Below are 17,514 nucleotides of genomic sequence, written 5' to 3'. Positions count from 1 at the left end.
GAAGGATGGTTTATCCGTGATAGAGTACTGAACATTACGGTGTTTGGAATTTTTTATCTCTTCTTCCTCCTCAAATATGCCATCGCCATCTTCCTCCTCAAATATGCCATCGCCATATGTACATAGTTTACGCGCAAAGTGTAGACGTGCGTTTTTTTTTTTCAAGTTCTCATAGGCTTCGCTGGCAGCAAAGCCGCGCCGGAAAACAAGCTACAGGAAAGTTTCCAATGAGCACACCATCGGTCAGAGCCACGAACAACAGGCATGCATCACATTCCAAACTTGTTCCTCAGGAACATGAATCTCACAACAACAATAAAGACACAGATAGAGGAGATATCTCTGCAACAGAAGTAATGCATTCCACCAAATCCATTACATGTCATATATACTACGAGACGGGCAATACGAGATTGGAATGCGCAAGGTATCGGAGGCTGCTGAGCACGCATAACATAGCCAGTTCCGAGCACGACCCTTATTACAACATTATTGAAGCTTCAGGTGTACCGATGCGTCGAGTTGATCCAGCATAAAGATTTAAGAACTCGCGAGCAACTTCTTGATGTCCTTCTGCAAAAGACACAAGGAGTGAGCGCTACACAATCACAAAAGGAGGCTTGATCAAATGGAGCACGTATTGCACTGTCGGGACTTACCTCGATGCTGAGGGGGGAGGTGGTCGGCGCGTAGCGATCCACAACATTCCCATCCTTGTCAACCAAGAACTTGGAGAAGTTCCATTTGATGTTGTCCCCGAAGAGACTGCCTTTGCTTGACTTCAGAAACTTGTAGACAGGTGCAACATTGTCACCATTGACATCAACCTGACAGATAACAGATAATGGAAGTTAAGTTAGTACACCTAGCTGCTTGCCTCTCTGGTAGATAACTGTAGTATGTGAAGAAAATCAAGCGACAAAACTAGTTGCTATTTTCAGAAAGAAAGGAAAGTCAGTTGCTACAACTAAAGTACGACCATCTGATAACTAACAGCCATTTCAGAGTTCATATCACAGAGACTGCATACAAATTAGAGAACTCATGTTGGACTAGGTTTCCTCAATCAAATGATACTGACTAGTCATGGACGCAAGTCATCCTGTACACTGTACACTAAATCAATTGTTTCTTTCAGCTCGAAACAGAAACACAAAAGAGAAAAGGAAGGAAGGAAGAAATATTAAGTACACATTTACCTTGTCAAAAATTGGATACTCGGCCTTGAAGCGAGTGCAAGCAAACTGAACAATTTCCTCATTAGTGCCAGGTTCCTGCCCACCAAACTGGTTGCATGGGAAAGCAAGGATCTCAAAACCTGTTGGTCAAATCAAATTGTTAGCATAATACTTCCTCCGTTCCTAAATATAAGTCTTTTAAGCGATTTCACTATATGTCTACATACGGAGCAAAATGATTGAATGTACACTCTAAAGTATGTCTATATACATCCGTATGTAGCCCACTAGTGAAATCTCTACAAAGACTTATATTTAGGAACGGAGGGAGTAGATCATAACTGAAAATCAAGGACTAATCCATGTGCAGATAGATCATACCCTGGTCCTTGTACTTCTCATACAACTGAGCGAGTTCCGTATAGTTGGAATTGGTCAATCCACTGCAGTAGTTATAGGCAACGATTATCTTTGTTAGTTTAACAAAATGGTCATCCTTTCAGTACTTACATCTCTCCACACGTGGCCAATTAAATAAAACTGGAACATGAGTCAGAGTAAATGTCATGACACTTAATGTGCACAAAGATAATCAGGTTGTCCAACTCCAAACTAACTTGATCAGAGTAATTTTCTCCATGTATAGACAACTCTGATGCAAATCGCAAATGCTGATCCTAATAAACCATAAACCAGTGCGATGACTGGATATTTAGCAGAACCATATTTTAAACTTTGAGCTATATGATACACACGGTATACTCAACTTTATGAATGGCAAATGAAACTTTACAGTTTAAAATGCACACCAAGAATACATATATCGTTTATTTTCATTCTCTAGCCTCATAATAATAATAATAATTAATGTAAAGCCAGATTTTCATTACTAGTACAATAAATGAGAGGGACTAGACGAAATGAGCATAACATTAACCTTAAAGTCTTAAGAAGCACTCTAGGTAATACCAATACACCACAACATGAATAAGAGAATCACACGACCATTTCTAAATAATCTCAACATAAAAGATGAAGAGCAGATATGAAGGAGCAGTAATAATAGTTCATTTCATACCACTGGGATGCAACATTGACAATGAGGAGAACCTTCCCCTTGTAGGTGCTCAGATCGACATCTTTTCCACTTGCATCCTGCAGGGCACAAAATGAAGAAACTTAGATGCAGACATCCGTGCATGAAGAAACTTCAACTGGAGAACATTGGTAACGAACAATTGCAAACACAAGAGTGAAATGACAGCAGGGTCAATGGTAGGCACATGTCCAGGCGCAGTTGCAAACACGGGGAATTCGCAGGGGCTTGGATGCGAAATCCGAAATCCGGATCGAAATAAGGATAAGGGGCAGGCGTGACATGAGGCCGGCGAACCTTGACGGTGAAGTCGTGGACGGAGGAGGCGGAGGAGGCGGCGGCGGCCATGTTGCTGGACAGCGAGAATCGGGCGCCGACCGGGCGGAGCAGCGGCGAGGCAGCGGCGGCGAAGGCGGGGGCGCGGATCGGCGGCTGCGAGAACGGGACGGCGAGGCGCGGGCGGCTGCACGGCAGCGGCGCGGAGGAGGGAGAGACGACGGCGCTTCTCAGGAGGCGGAGGCGGTGGATGAACGGGGCGGGGCGAGAAGGCATCGGGGATCGGAGACCGGGCTTTATAGCGGAAATCGTGGGTGCGCGGGGAGGAGAACGATATCTGCTTCGGCTTTTTTATTTCTTTTTATTTGATGACAGTATATCTGCTTCGACTTTGCGTTCCGGAGTGAGTGTGAACGAGTTGCAAAAGAAACGCTCGTCTTGGATGGGGCTGGCCTCTGGCCACGTTCGGCGTCGCGGGTCCGCCACGTGTGAAGGGAATCCCGGCCCGGCCGACGCCCGGGGTCCTGCCGCCCGATCGGCATCCGACGGCTGGCGAATTTGCGGTGCGTCTTCCTCGTTGCTTCACGGCCTCGGAACTCCAGGACGCGTTGCTTGGCTGGTGGCATCAGCGCTTAGCTCTGCTGTCGGGAGATGGTGTCTCAGGAAAAAGAAGAGAACTCTCCCGGCAGATACGCGACGGGTAGCCGCAAACAGGGAACCTTCGATGCCGCGGCGCAGGTTGGCTGTCGCGTCGGGGAAGAGCATGTCGTTTTTCTTATTTTCCTTTGATTCATGAGGGGTCGCCGTCTCACCGTCTGGTGTTTGATGTGAGGCAAACACAGTGAAATGGAAACAGCATAAAAGCATCTTCAATAGATGATATAGATGTAAAAATAACTACTTGTATTTTTTACATCTTTAAGGTTTAAAAACACACCTTCAACAAATGATGTAGATAAAAAATTTACATCTTCACCTTCTGAAGATTAAACTGCTCCTTCAGTAAATTAATATAAAAACGTTTAAGTTATTATTTTAATTATCTAAACACTCTTATATTAATTTACATAGAAAGTACAATACTGCGATATCTCTCCCTAATAATAAAGCACCGATGACTTCTGTCGTCCGTCGTCGTCACTTTCGCACAAAAGTCTCTTCGCTTCTAGGTATTCAACCCGCAGTCCCTATGTAAGTAGATCTCGAAAAAAACGTTTCGAGTTTACAAAATAACCCTTGCGTCATGTAAAAATTCCGCCCACGCTCCTTATCCAGTGGCACAGAAGGTCGACGCTGACCTCCGTCGGAGCTTCGCACCGTCGCCGCACGCCGCTCCACCTTGCTGCCGGCGATCGCAGCGTCGCGCCAGGCCAGGCCCCCGCCTTCCTCTCGCACTGTTGTCCCTATCTTTCCTTGTCTCTCTCCCTCACTCGGTCTCCCTCTTCCCTGCGGCGAGGCTGCCGACATGGGAGCCCGAGCTCAAAGCTCCGTCGTCGACCACCTCGCCCCGTCTCTGGCCAGATCCGAGCTCGAGCCGCCCGGATCTGTTGACCCCAACCCAGACCCACCTTGCCCCGGCCTTCTCCGGCCTCGCCTCGCACCGCCGCCGGCATCGTCGCTGCCCACGGCCTCGAGCTCCTCCATCACCGGATTTGTTCGACATCATCCCGGGCTGGTGGCGGAGAAAGTGGCGGCGACCGCCTTCGCGAACGCCGTCATGGGGAGGCTCAACAGGGAGCTCGAGAAGAAGTACCAGATGTGGAAGAACATCAGGACCGAGATCTCGTCTCTTCAGACAGACCTCGGCATCCTGACAGCGGTCGTGGACGACCACCAGACCATGCCTGCCGCTCCACGCACGGCCGTCACTAGGGTCTACGGCAAGGAGATCCGCGAGCTGACCCATGACATCGAGGACTACATCGAGCGCTTCCTGCACCACATCACCTGCAAGTCGGGCGCCTCCCGGGCTCACCGGTCCGTTCACGCTATCAGGACGTTCCGCCTCCGTCTCTGGTTCGCCGCCAAGATCAAGGAGTTCAAGAGCCGCGTTGCTGAAGCACACGAGCGGGCGTTGAATGCTGCCATGCTCGCTCATGGTGCCCAAGCATCCAGCAACGAGACCGCACGCCAATCAATGGTATTCGCGTAGGACTGTCATCACCATGTGGGCATCGAGGAAGCCGTCATGGAGCTCCGTAGGCTGCTCGACATCGAACCAAACCAAGGTGAAGCAGAGGGCACACCGGCTGCAGCTCAGGCTCAGCTACGGGTGGTGGCTCGGGGAAGACGACCCTCGCCAAGGCAGTCTACGACACCATCCACATTGAAGGATCACTCCGTTGTGACTGGGTTGATGGGCACTCGCTGGATCATAGGGATGCCAATGGGATCATCAAACATATAAGAGAGAAGCTTCAATTGGAGGAAGGGTGTTCTGCAACACTTCCTACAGAATACCAGGACAGGTAATAAGGGTAACTAATCCTGCACATCAACTATTTTTTATTTTGCTTCTGCCCACTTAATTAGTAAAAAGTAGTACAAGATAGCCTAGAATATCATGTATTAGTGGGTATCCAATCAGGCTTAAATCAACCTTCAACCTTTTCTTACGATGATGTGAACTGTACAGTGGGTGATTTTCATATGTCTGTACGCTTTTATATATACGGAACAAAGATACCACCAATGTTTGAACTACCCACTACTTTATGACTATAAACGTTATTCCATTAATTAACCTGTCTAACAGGTACTTAATAGTTGTTGATGCATGACATTAAGGACAAGCACTTGATGCACTGGAATACACTGAGTAATGCCTTCAGGAATAATGGCAGAATAATTGTGACAACAGCCACTCAGTCTGTAGCTAATAGATGTTGCAATCATCCCCGGAAAGAGGATAGATGTACCTTTGGCTATGTGTACAATATGAAAAGTCTTGGGGAACAAGATTCTATAAAGATAGATCTCCTAGGAAGATGTACACCTGAGTTAGTGGGTGCTAAGAAATGTGGTGGTCTTCCGCTTGCTCTTTATAGTGTGGCCTGCCAATTGAACTGTGAAAATGTACTCACGGCCACGAGTACATTCTGCAACAAATTGTGCAATGAGCTGGGTACATATCTGGAACGCGAAGACGACGAGCCTAACTTTGCAAAGCTTCGAGGTGTGCTTACAGAAAATTACATCAATTTGTCTGATTACACTGTCAAAACTTGCGTGATGTATCTAGGTATATTCCTAATTGAACGCCCCTTCAAGAAAAATGTCATAATCAGGCGATGGTTGGCTGAAGGATAAGCACGCCATCATCAAGGCCGGCACCAAACTGCACCCAATGAAAACTTCAAGGCATTTATCAATAGAAGTATCATTCTGCCTATTGTTCCAATCAGTAATGCCATGGGAAAGACGTGTAAAGCTCATGGTATCATGCAGGCGTTCATGTTGCACAAGTCCATGTCTAATAAATTCATCATACCCTTTGGTGCTCAGCAAGAAAAAGTCTGTCACTTCTTCATCCATGATTGCAATGGCGTAAATACTGGAACCATGCCTGACATTGATTTATCTCGTGTTCGATCTCTGATAGTTATAGGAAATGCATGTCACTACTGGAATCCAATTCTTTGTCGTCAGCCAGGTCTTTGCCGTCTGCTGGCTGATGGCAAAGAACCTCTTTGCCGTCAGTTGACACAAGGCGGACGGCAAAGGCCTGACTGATGGCAAAAATACCATTTGCCATGTGTCGGCCTTTTGTCGTTGCCAGTGGACGACAAAGGGACCAAGGGCAGACGACAAAGAGCACGTGTGGCTCCCATGCCTGCCGTGTCCGACGGAAGGCTAACTTTGCCATGTGTCGGCCTTTGCCGTCTGTCGTGGGGCCCTTTGCCGTTGGGGGCGGACGACAAAGGGGCCGATCGTGTAACGGCCGTCTACTCCCCCTCGCGCTCACTGTCTCTCTCTCCCCCCACACTGTCTCTCTCTCCCCCTCGCGCTCACTGTCACTCGCCCCCGCCGCCGCCCCGCCTCGCTCCCACCGGCGACCCCCTCCCCGCGGCGCTCCCCTCCCCGCGGCGACCCCTTCCCCGCGGCCACCCCTCCCCGCGGCCACCCCGGCCCCTCCCCGCGGCCACCCCTCCCCGCGGCCACCCCGGCCCCTCCCCGCGGCCACCCCTCCCCGCGGCCACCCCGGCCCCTCCCCGCGGCGACCCCCTCCCCGCGGCGACCCCCTTCCCGCGGCGACCCCCTCCCGCGGCCACCCCGGCCCCTCCCTGCGGCCACCCCTCCCCGTGGCAACCCCCTCCCCGCGGCGACCCCTCCCTACGGCCACCCCCTCCCCGCGGTGACCCCCTCCCCGCGGCCCTCCTCCCCCACCACCACACCTCCTCCCTGGTGAGTTCATTTTCTTTCATTTTTTTTCTTTTTTCATTTCATTGCATCTGTTAGTTTAGGTTACTGTGAGTGTTAATTAGGTTAATGTTAGTTTAGGTTAATTAGGTTACTATTAGTTTAATGTTAATTAGGTTATTGTTAGTTTAGGTTAATTAGGTTATTGTTAGTTTAGGTTAATTAGGTTACTATTAGTTTAGTGTTAATTAGGTTACTGTTAGAAGAGGAGGAGGAGGAGGAGGAGAAAGAAGAAGAAGAAGAAGAAGAAGAAGAAGAAGAAGAAGAAGAAAAGGAGGAGAGAGGGGAAGAAGAAAGAAAAGGACCCCGACCCCCGACCCCCCGCCCACGACCCCCGACGCCCGACGCCACCAACCCCCGAGGCCTGACGCCACCAACCCCAGACCCCCGACGCCACTGACACCCGACTCCCGACCCCCGACACCCGACACCACTGACCCTGACCCCCGACACCCTACTCCCGACCCCCGACGCCCGACGCCACCAACCCTTGACGCCCGATGCCACCAACCCCCGACCCCCGACGCCACTGACACCCGACTCCCGACCCCCGACGCCCGACACTACTAACCCCCGACCCCCAACTCCCGAAGCCCGACACCACTGACCCCCGACCCTCGACCCCCAACTCCCGACCCCCGACGCCCGACACCACTGACCCCCCGACCCCCGACCCCCGACGCCACTGACCCTCGACCCCTACTCCCGACCCCCGACGCCACTAACCCCCAACACCGGGCCCCCGACACCTCTTTGGCCTCTTGTTGATCGAAAAGACCCCAACCCCCGACGCTAGTGACCCTCGACCCCCGACGACACTGACCCCCGACCATCGACGCATTTAACCCGACTCCCGACCACCGACACCCGACACCACCGACCCTCGACACCACTAAGCCCCAACCCCCGACACCTCTTCTACTTACTGTTGAACGAGAAGGTGATTTTCGGCCTTCTAGAGGCCCACGGGGTCATAGTTTTGTAAATTATGAGTTAGGTCACATATTTTCCGATTATGTTTATTATAAAAACATCATATTTGTGTTGATCGTGTGAATTTCAATGTGAAGTTGTTCGACGACCTCCACGTGCGTTGGACGAGCTTCGCCCTTGCGTTTGTTGGTGAGCACAAATGACTTCTCCTCCTACTCCCTTAATTTGCTCTGTCCCGGTCTTCGTGCCGATGAAACTTGCTAGCTATAGGTTTCTTCAATCATGAGTATGTGTGACCAGTATGTGTCTCCCGTTCGAAAGGGCGACATCTATAAATATGCATTTCTTTGCATATTTATAACCGCCATCCATTCGAATTATCCAACATTATCCATGGACAGCCCGAGTATGTGTAGATTGGGTTTGTTTTCCCGTATGCTGTGATCCGGATCCGATGCGGAATTTCGTCAGTGCCTCCCCTGTTGTTCTCGGGTACACATACTCTCTGCTTATTGCCGAGACATGTATCAGGAGAACAGCGGGGAGGTGCTGCCGAAATTCTGCGCCGCATCTGGAGCAGAGCATGGGAAAACGAACCCAATCTACACATACTCGGGTGGGATTAGGACCTATCTTTACCAATTAGCGTGTAGGTTCCATGGACATAATAAAACTGACAAACTTGATTAGCGTATGAATATAGATGATGAATTATATATTTATTTCTTGTGCCCTCATAGGTAGCTAGGCAACATGAGTGATCGTGCATGGATGTACACTGGTCACCCTAGTCAGAAAGACATGACCCATGAATGGTTAACAAAAACCAGGGGGTTTGTGAGAGCCGCATTTGCAAATGGTTAGCAAAAAACATGGTGCCCCTGTCCCAACTGCGACAACTGGAAAAAGCAGACATAGTTTGAAATGGGTAAACACCTGCAGAAGTGGGGTTTTACGCCTAATTATACGGTGTGGACTTTTCATGGTGAGTCTGACCAACGTGCCAGAGCTTTGGTGATTCGTCGTCGCACCGGCGAGCATGGTACCGGGATTTAAGACATGGTGCAAGACTTTGATGATGCTCGGGATTCGGACGATGAGATGGAGGAATATGCAAAGGCCTTCTATGAAATGTTGGAGTCTTCAAAACATCCTCTCCACGAGCAGACTGAGCTTTGTCAGCTGGATGCCATCGCGCAAGTAATCGATCTGAAGGCTCAATTCAACCTAGGCAGAGAATGCTACGACGCGATGATGACGATATTTGGACGCTTTCTACCCAAAGGCCATGTACTGCCTGCAAACCTATACCAGTCAGAGAAAATCCTCCATGTACTTAAGATGCCCTATGAGAAGATACATGCCTGTGAGAATGGATGTGCCTTATTTAGGCTTGAGTATGCGGCCTTGAACTATTGCCCCATTTGGAATTCGTCCAGGTATATTGTGGTAGACAACGGCATGGGTGAGAAGAATCAGACCAAAATCCCCATTAGTGTTCTTCGGTATCTACCAATCGTACCAAGACTTCAACGTCTTTTCATGGTCGAAGAGACGGCCAGACAGATGACATGGCACAAATTGGGCAAAAGAACCGAACTAGATGCGGATGGGAACAAGATGCTGGTACACACTTCAGATGGTTTTGCGTGGAGGCACTTCCATGCATTACATAAGGATAAATCGGAAGATCCAAGGCAACCTAGAGTTGCCATCAGCACGGATGGGTTCAATGTGTATGGTATGATGGCAGCACAATACAATTGTTGGCCTGTATTTGTCATTCCACTAAATTTGCCACCCGGAGAGATTATGAAAAGAAAGAGCATTTTCCTGACGTTGATAATTCCAGGGCCCAACTATCCGGGGAAGAATATGAATGTGTACATGCAACCACTTAAGGATGAGTTGCAAGAAGCCTGGGATAATGGGATCAAGACCTACGACGCGGCTACCAAAACAAATTTCAAAATGCATGTGTGGTACATGTACTCGATGCATGATTATCCGGCGTTTGCGGTATTCGCTGGCTGGTGTGTGCATGGAAGGTTCCCGTGCACCACATGCAAGGCAGCTCTTCAGTTCCGTTGGCTGCAGACTGGTCACAGGTATTCTTGCTTCGACATGCATAGACAATTCATGGATCCTGACCATAGTTCAGAAAAGACAAGAAGAATTTCATCAAAGGTAGAGTTGTCAAAAACACTGCACCAGCTGCGTTGACAGGCCAACAGACCCTTGATCAGTTAAACGCTCTCGAGCCTGATCCTTTGCGTCCAGGATACTTCAAAGGGTATAATATGGAACACGCCTGGACTCACAAGTAATGCTTATGGGATCTGCCTTACTTCAAAGACCTCCTTTGCCCACACAACATCGACGTGATGCACACTGAAAATAATATTGCGGAGGCCATTTTTGGTACATTGTTCGGCATAGAGGGGAAGTCAAAAGATAATCCTAAGGCTAGAATCGACCTGGAGGCTCTATGTGATAGACCGTTGCAAAACTTGCGACAACGGAAAGGAAAGCAAAGCATAGCGAAGCCAAAGGCATGGTTCAATCTTGAAAGGCCAGCTATGAGGGAAATGCTATTGGGGGTGAAAATGCGGTTGATGTTCCCCGATGGGTATGCTGCGAATCTAAAGAGGGGAGAGAGTCTTGAGAAATTGAAAATATTTGGGCTCAAGAGTCATGATTGGCACATATGGATTGAGCGGGTAATGCCGGTGATGTTGCGTGGCTTTATCCCTGAGGATGAATGGATAATACTGGCAGAGCTGAGCTATTTCTTCCGTTCTCTTTGTGCGAAAGAACTATCGCCTGGCGTGCTAGATGAAATGGAAGAGTAGGTGTCGGAGTTGATCTGCAAATTAGAAAAGATCTTTCCACCGGGCTTCTTTAATCCAATGCAACATTTGATTTTGCATCTCCCGACTGAGGCAAGAATGGGGGGGCCCATTCAAAATCGATGGTGCTACTCAACTGAGAGGATGCAGAAGACACTTCGAGCTAAGTGTAAAAATAAACGTAGAATTGAAGCATCGATGGCCGAGGCATTCATTACTGAGGAGGCGGCAAACTTCGTGACAGCACACTACGAAGCCAAAAATCATCATTTGCATAACCCGAAGCCTCGGTACAATGATGGCGATCCAAAAAAAGTTCGATCCAACCTCAGCCTATTCAAAGGTAAGCTCGCACCATCCGATGCGTCGAAAGGGAAATCGTTGGATGTCGAAGAATGGCGGACTATTTCTTTGTATATCTTCACCAACCTAACAGAAGTGCGGCTGTACATCGAGTAAGTTCTCGGTAATTTATTGTTCCGCAACTTCTAATTGCTTTGAACTACTCTTATTCCTGGATATTTGATATAGTCGATACGTCGCCAAATTCTCGGATGGAGCGGTCATCGAAAAGGATTCCGTCGAAGAGTATGAGCTTCTCGCAAAGCATGGAGGCGACTATCCCGGTTTTATCTCTTGGTTCAAACAAAGGGTAATTAATTACCATTAAGGGCCCATTTGATTTCTTGGTCTAATTTGCGGCTAATGCATCCATTCTTTTGTATTAAACTTGTAGGCTGATGCAGAGTCTATGGACGCCGAGTTGAGACAAGTCGCTAATGGTTTTGACTATAAGGTCCGTTCATTTGACAAATACAACATCAACGGGTATCACTTTCGTACCTTTGGCAAAGAGCTATCTATGCCCGACCTAAAGACTACAAATTGTTCTGTCTCTGCTATCAGCGAAGGAGACACCGTGTATTATGGAAGAGTTGAAGCAATTTATGAACTTCTATTCTATGGTGAAAACCCACCGACCGTCGTACTCTTCAAATGTTATTGCTTTGAGCCGAGGGAGACTAGAAGGACTCATGAACATATAGGACTAGTCGAAATCAACCAAAACACCCACTTAGATGTTCCCGATGTCTATATTACGGCTCAACAGGCGACACAAGTTTTCTATGTACCGTGGGCCTGCCAAACTGATCCAAATCTCAAAGGTTGGGATGTCGTTTATGAAGTGCCACCACATTTTAGACCACCTACCCTAAGTGAGGAGGATTAGGAACCTCACATTAACCCAGACACATATGAAGGAGAATTCTTCCAAGAAACACATATGTCCAAGAAACGTTTCAAGAACCGCTCTACTTCACCCCAGAACATTGAAGTAGACAGCGATAGTGAATCCGTCTTAACCCCTGAGGCCGAACATGAAGAGCTGGAAGAAGAAGAGGTTACTACTGCGGATGACCTGTCACTTCTTGACCGATTACATAATGGTGGCCTTCCACATTTTCTTCGTGATAGTGATGATGATGATGCATTTATTGACGATAGTGATGATCATGATGCATTTATTGACCCCGAAGCATATATAGATGAGTACGATTGTTATTAGTTCATGTGAGGTATTCAACTAAATTATATAAATTTTATTACTCATGTTGGTATTTATGTTGTACTAATTTCATTTACTCTTTGTCATGACAGGTGTTGAAAGATGGTGGGAAAGGGTCGAAAGCACTCCGCGGCTCCTTCTTCGTCGGCGGGTGATGGGATGGGTACTTCCATTCCTGCCTCGCCTCTTCGGAGAGCGTTGCTCTCTACTCTGCAAGGAGCGCCCCCCGTGAGAGGAGGTCGACCCCCCGCGAAGCCGAGAGGTACTAAAGGTACACGTTGTATTCATGTTGGTATTTATGTTGTACTCATGTTGTATGCATATTGGTATTTATATACATTTTGTTGGGTAACGTAGCATAAATTCAACAAATTTCCTACGCATATTCAGATCTTCCTATGGAGAGACCAACAACAAGAGAGGGGTGAGTGCATCTTCATACCTTTGAAGATCGCTAAGCGGAAGCGTTTCTAGAACGCGGTTGATGGAGTCGTACTCGCGGCGATTCATATCGCGGTGTGATTCCGATCTAGTGCCGAACCACGACACCTCCGCGTTTAACACACGTGCAGCCCGGTGACGTCTCCCGCACCTTGATCCAGCAAGGAGGAGGGAGAGGTTGGGGAATATCTCCGGCAGCACGATGGCGTGGTGTCGATGGAGAGACGAGGTCTCCCGGCAGGGCTTCACCAAGCACCGACAGAGAGGAGGAGAAAGAAGAGCAGGGCTGCGCCGAGGGAGAGGAAGATTGGTGTCTCCAACAGCCCAAAGTGCCCACTATATATAGGGGGAGGGAGGGGCTACGCCCCCTTGAGGGTTTCCCTCTCCTGGGAGGGGCAGCAGCCCTAGATGGGGAGGAGGTGCGGCCGCACGAGGGGAGGAGGGGTGGCGCACCCTTTTGGTGGGCCTTAGGCCCACCTGCGCTAGGGTTCCCCCTCTCCCCTCTTCTTGTGCCATGGACTGAGTGTGGGGGGCACACCATCCCACGTAGGGGCTGGTTCCCTCCAGCACTTGGCCCATCTAGCCTCCCGGGGTCGTGGCCCCCTTCCGGTGGACCCCCGGGCCCACTTCCGGTGGTCCCGGTGGTCCCAGTACATTACCGGCGACGCCCGAAACACTTCCGGTGTCCAAAACCACCCGTCCTATATATCAATCTTTACCTTCGGACCATTCCGGAGCTCCTCGCGACGTCTGGGATCTCATCCGGGACTCCGAACAACTTTCGATAACCTCGTATAACAATTCCCCACAACCCTAGCATCATCGAACCTTAAGTGTGTAGACCCTATGGGTTCGGGAGACAGGCAGACATGACCAAGACACCTCTCCGGCCAATAACCATCAGCAGGGTCTGGATACCCATGGTGGCTCCCACTTGCTCCATGATGATCTCATCGGATGAACCACGATGTCAAGGATTCAATCAATCAATCTCGTATACAATTCCCTTTGTCTGTCGGTATAGAACTTGCCCGAGATTCTATCGTCGGTATACCTATACCTTGTTCAATCTCGTTACCGGTAAGTCTCTCTTTACTTGTTCCGTAGCACGTCATCGTGTGCCTAACTCCTTAGTCACATTGAGCTCATGATGATGTTCTACCGAGTGGGCCGAGAGATACCTCTCCGTCACGCGGAGTGACAAATCCCGACCTCGATTCGTACCAACCCAACAGACACTTTCAGAGGTACTCGTAGTGCACCTTTATAGTCACCCAGTTACGTTGTGACGTTTGATACACCCAAAGCACTCGTACGGTATCCGGGAGTTGCACAATCTCACGGTCGAAGGAAAAGACACTTGACATTAGAAAAGCTTTAGCATACGAACAATACGATCTAGTGCTATGCTTAGGATTGGGTCTTGTCCATCACATCATTCTCCCAATGATGTGATCCCGTTATCAATGACATCCAATGCCCATGACCAGGAAACCATGATGATCTATTGACTAACGAGCCAGCCAACTAGAGGCTTGCTAGGGACACATTGTGATCTATTTATTCACACATGTATTACTGTTTCCTGTTAATACAATTATAGCATGAACAATAGAAGATTATAATGAACAAGTAAATATGATAATAACCATTTTATTATTGCCTCTAGGGCATATTTCCAACACATTTTATTACTCATGTTGGTATTTATGTTGTGCTAAAGGTACACGTGGCCGTGGGAGAGGTAGGGCGGTGGCTGCCACGCCTTCTGAGGTGGAGGCTACACGGTCTCCGCCACCACCCCAAGCTGATTCACCTGAGTACAGGACTTCTAGGGCGGATTCGTCTGAGGTGGAGGCTACACGGTCTCCGGTTCACGAGCCTCGGGTCGACGAGCCTTCGACCCACAAGACTCGTGTCCCAGAGGCTTCATTCCAGGCGACTCCGGAGCAAAGCAGGGATGAGGGTACGTCCCAAGAGACCCAGTGGGATACCTGGGCTGAGACAAGTGGCCATGCTGGTAGCGACGAGGAGCTGGGTGAGGGGGCTACCGTCTACCAGCATGGTAGTTTGGGGCTCCCGCTCGTGCCGGCGACCCCCGAGCAGAGGTGGTCGATTAGGCCAAATGGGGACAGGTAAGTTAATTTACTCTTATTTAACCTTTTGCCTTCGCGTTTTCTCAAATATCTAATGTTTTGGCTTTAATTTGTCATACTGTAGGGGTTGGATTGTTGCCAAGGGTGTCCGCAAGCCCAACAATGTCCTTGGTGTGCTTTGCCGTAAAAACTTCCCAGGGTTTGTTACGTTGCCCGGTCGGGAGCGAGAGATAGGAATGACCTGGGAGCACTACTTGGGTGCCCCGGCCCCGCAGGAGGTGGAGATCGACGGTGTTTTGTGCGACACGAGGGCGGACATGGTGATCCGAAAGTTTTGGGTAATTTCTCCTTCACACAATTATAAATCAACCATAGCTATTTATTGTACTAATCGGTGTTGTCTCGTTTGCAGACCTACTACAGGTGTGAGGAGGGATACGAGGAGGATGCGACAAAGGTTATCAAAACCGAATGTCACCGCCTACTTCAAAACTTTCGGCACAAGGATTGGGTGCAGGCTGTTCAAGACTACTATGCCACGCGGCGTATTAGGATTGACAAGGCGAAGTGCCGTGATGCTAAGATGGAGAAGGAGCATTACATGAAGGTAATTACATATTATTAAGGCTTTGTAGTTAGTTTCCTTGATTTGGTTCTTACACGCTCAAATTTCTCTTTATTAACTTAGGTGCCCCCGAGATGGTGAGTGGATAAGATGGATTGTTGGGAGGCCTTGGTGGACCAGTGGTGCTCCGAAACATGGGAGGCCAGCCACAACAACGCCAAGGAGAGGCGTGGAAAAATGGTTGGTGTGCCACACCATCAAGGGAGCGTCAACTTAATCCAATTTGGCGAGAACTGGGTATGTGGTTTGCTTCATGCCTCATGCAATTCATTCTTAATGCTATCTTGAGCCCATTACTAATACAATTTTCCTCTCTCTCTCTTTTAGGCGCGTCACAATAAGACGAAGGTGCCACAGATGTATGACATGTATGCGATGGCCCATACCGCCTCGTACAAGAAGGTCAAGGCATTCTCTGAGTCTGACCTCGAGCATCCAGAAAACTTCACCAACATCTCCTCCCACCACAAGCTCGTGAAGTACATAGATCACGGGAAGGCGAGGAAAGGGGAGGACTTTTACCCGAGCGAGGGGCCTATTGTGTTGGGGAACGTCGCATGGGAAACAAAAAATTTCCTACGCGCACGAAGACCTATCATGGTGATGTCCATCTACGAGAGGGGATTTCAGATGTACGTACCCTTGTAGATCGCACAGAAGAAGCGTTAGTGAACGCGGTTGATGTAGTGGAACGTCCTCCCGTCCCTCGATCCGCCCCGCGAACCGTCCCACGAACCGTCCCGCGATCCGTCCCACGATCTAGTGCCGAACGGACGGCACCTGCGCGTTCAGCACACGTACAGGTCGATGATGATCTCGGCCTTCTTGATCCAGCAAGAGAGACGGAGAGGTAGAAGAGTTCTTCGGCAGCGTGACGGCGCTCCGGAGGTTGGTGATGATCTCGTCTCAGCAGGGCTCCTCCCGAGCTCCGCAGAAACGCGATCTAGAGGTAAAACCGTGGAGATATGTGGTCGGGCTGCCGTGGCAAAGTTGTCTCAAATCAGCCCTAATACCTTAGTATATGTAGGAGGGAGGGGGAGGGAAGAGGCAGCCTCAAACCCTCAAGGTTTGGCTGAAATTGGAGGTGGAGGAGTCCTACTCCAATCCTACTTGGAGTAGGATTCCACCTTCCCAGTTGGAAACTCTTTCCACCTTGTGTTTTTTCCTTCTCAAACCTTATGGGCCTTAGTGGGAACTTATTCCAGCCCACTAGGGGCTGGTTTATCTCTTCCCATAGCCCATGAGACCCCTTGGGGCGTGACACCCCTCCCGATGGTCCCCGGCACCCGTCCCGACACTCCCGGTACACTACCGATGAGCCCGAAACTTTTCCGATGACCTAAACAGGACTTCCTATATATCAATCTTTACTTCCGGACCATTCCGGAGCTCCTCGTGACGTCCGTGATCTCATCCGGGACTCCGAACAACATTCGGCAACCAACCATATAACTCAAATACGCATAAAACAACGTCGAACCTTAAGTGTGCAGACCCTGCGGGTTCGAGAACTATGTAGACATGACCCGAGTGACTCCTCGGTCAATATCCAATAGCGGGACCTGAATGCCCATATTGGATCCTACATATTCTACAAAGATCTTATCATTTGAACCTCAGTGCCAAGGATTCATATAATCCCGTATGTCATTCCCTTTGTCCTTCGGTATGTTACTTGTCCGAGATTCGATCGTCAGTATCCGCATACCTATTTCAATCTCGTTTACCGGCAAGTCTCTTTACTCGTTCCGTAATACAATATCCCGCAACTTATACTAAGTCACAATGCTTGCAAGGCTTGTGTGTGATGTTGTATTACCGAGTGGGTCTCGAGACACCTCTCCGTCACACGGAGTGACAAATCCCAGTCTCGATCCATATTAACTCAACGAACACCTTCGGAGATACCTGTAGAGCATCTTTATAGTCACCCAATTACGTTGCGACGTTTGATACACACAAAGCATACCTCCGGTGTCAGTGAGTTATATGATCTCATGGTCATAGGAACAAATACTTGACACGCAGAAAACA

The 17,514-nt window shown here is 49.1% G+C and overlaps 2 protein-coding genes across 3 annotated transcripts; one reads left to right on the top strand and one right to left on the bottom strand.

Annotated features, from left to right (window-relative positions):
- Positions 1-245: 245 nt before the first annotated feature.
- Positions 246-2,927, bottom strand: LOC123401469 (probable phospholipid hydroperoxide glutathione peroxidase). Its single transcript, XM_045095294.1, has 6 exons — positions 2,572-2,927; positions 2,257-2,333; positions 1,560-1,621; positions 1,200-1,318; positions 660-827; positions 246-573 (listed from the first exon to the last, which is right to left on the bottom strand). The coding sequence occupies exons 1-6, from the start codon at positions 2,824-2,826 to the stop codon at positions 541-543; spliced, it is 714 nt and encodes a 237-aa protein (XP_044951229.1). The 5' UTR covers positions 2,827-2,927; the 3' UTR covers positions 246-540.
- A 650-nt stretch (positions 2,928-3,577) lies between these two features.
- On the top strand, positions 3,578-6,116 carry LOC123401467. Of its 2 annotated transcripts, XM_045095292.1 has the most exons (3): positions 3,578-5,018; positions 5,306-5,725; positions 5,792-6,116. In XM_045095292.1, the coding sequence occupies exon 1, from the start codon at positions 4,016-4,018 to the stop codon at positions 4,700-4,702; it is 687 nt and encodes a 228-aa protein (XP_044951227.1). In that variant the 5' UTR covers positions 3,578-4,015; the 3' UTR covers positions 4,703-5,018; positions 5,306-5,725; positions 5,792-6,116. The 2 variants fall into 2 exon arrangements, with proteins under 2 accessions (XP_044951227.1, XP_044951226.1); XM_045095291.1 differs by having other exon boundaries at positions 5,306-6,116.
- Positions 6,117-17,514: the final 11,398 nt, after the last annotated feature.

Source organism: Hordeum vulgare, chromosome 6H (assembly GCF_904849725.1).
Source record: "Hordeum vulgare subsp. vulgare chromosome 6H, MorexV3_pseudomolecules_assembly, whole genome shotgun sequence".
NCBI lineage: Eukaryota > Viridiplantae > Streptophyta > Magnoliopsida > Poales > Poaceae > Hordeum > Hordeum vulgare.
This window is presented reverse-complemented; position numbering and strand designations above follow the sequence as displayed.

Excerpts from the sequence above, each read along its gene's own strand:
- LOC123401469 (XM_045095294.1), bottom strand. The coding sequence starts at position 2,826 with ATGCCTTCTCGCCCCGCCCCGTTCATCCACCGCCTCCGCCTCCTGAGA. Across the intron at positions 1,622-2,256 it reads GTCAATGTTGCATCCCAGTG|TGGATTGACCAATTCCAACT; the intron begins GTATGAAATGAA and ends TAACTACTGCAG. Across the intron at positions 574-659 it reads CCTCCCCCCTCAGCATCGAG|AAGGACATCAAGAAGTTGCT; the intron begins GTAAGTCCCGAC and ends TGTCTTTTGCAG.
- LOC123401467 (XM_045095292.1), top strand. The coding sequence starts at position 4,016 with ATGGGAGCCCGAGCTCAAAGCTCCGTCGTCGACCACCTCGCCCCGTCT.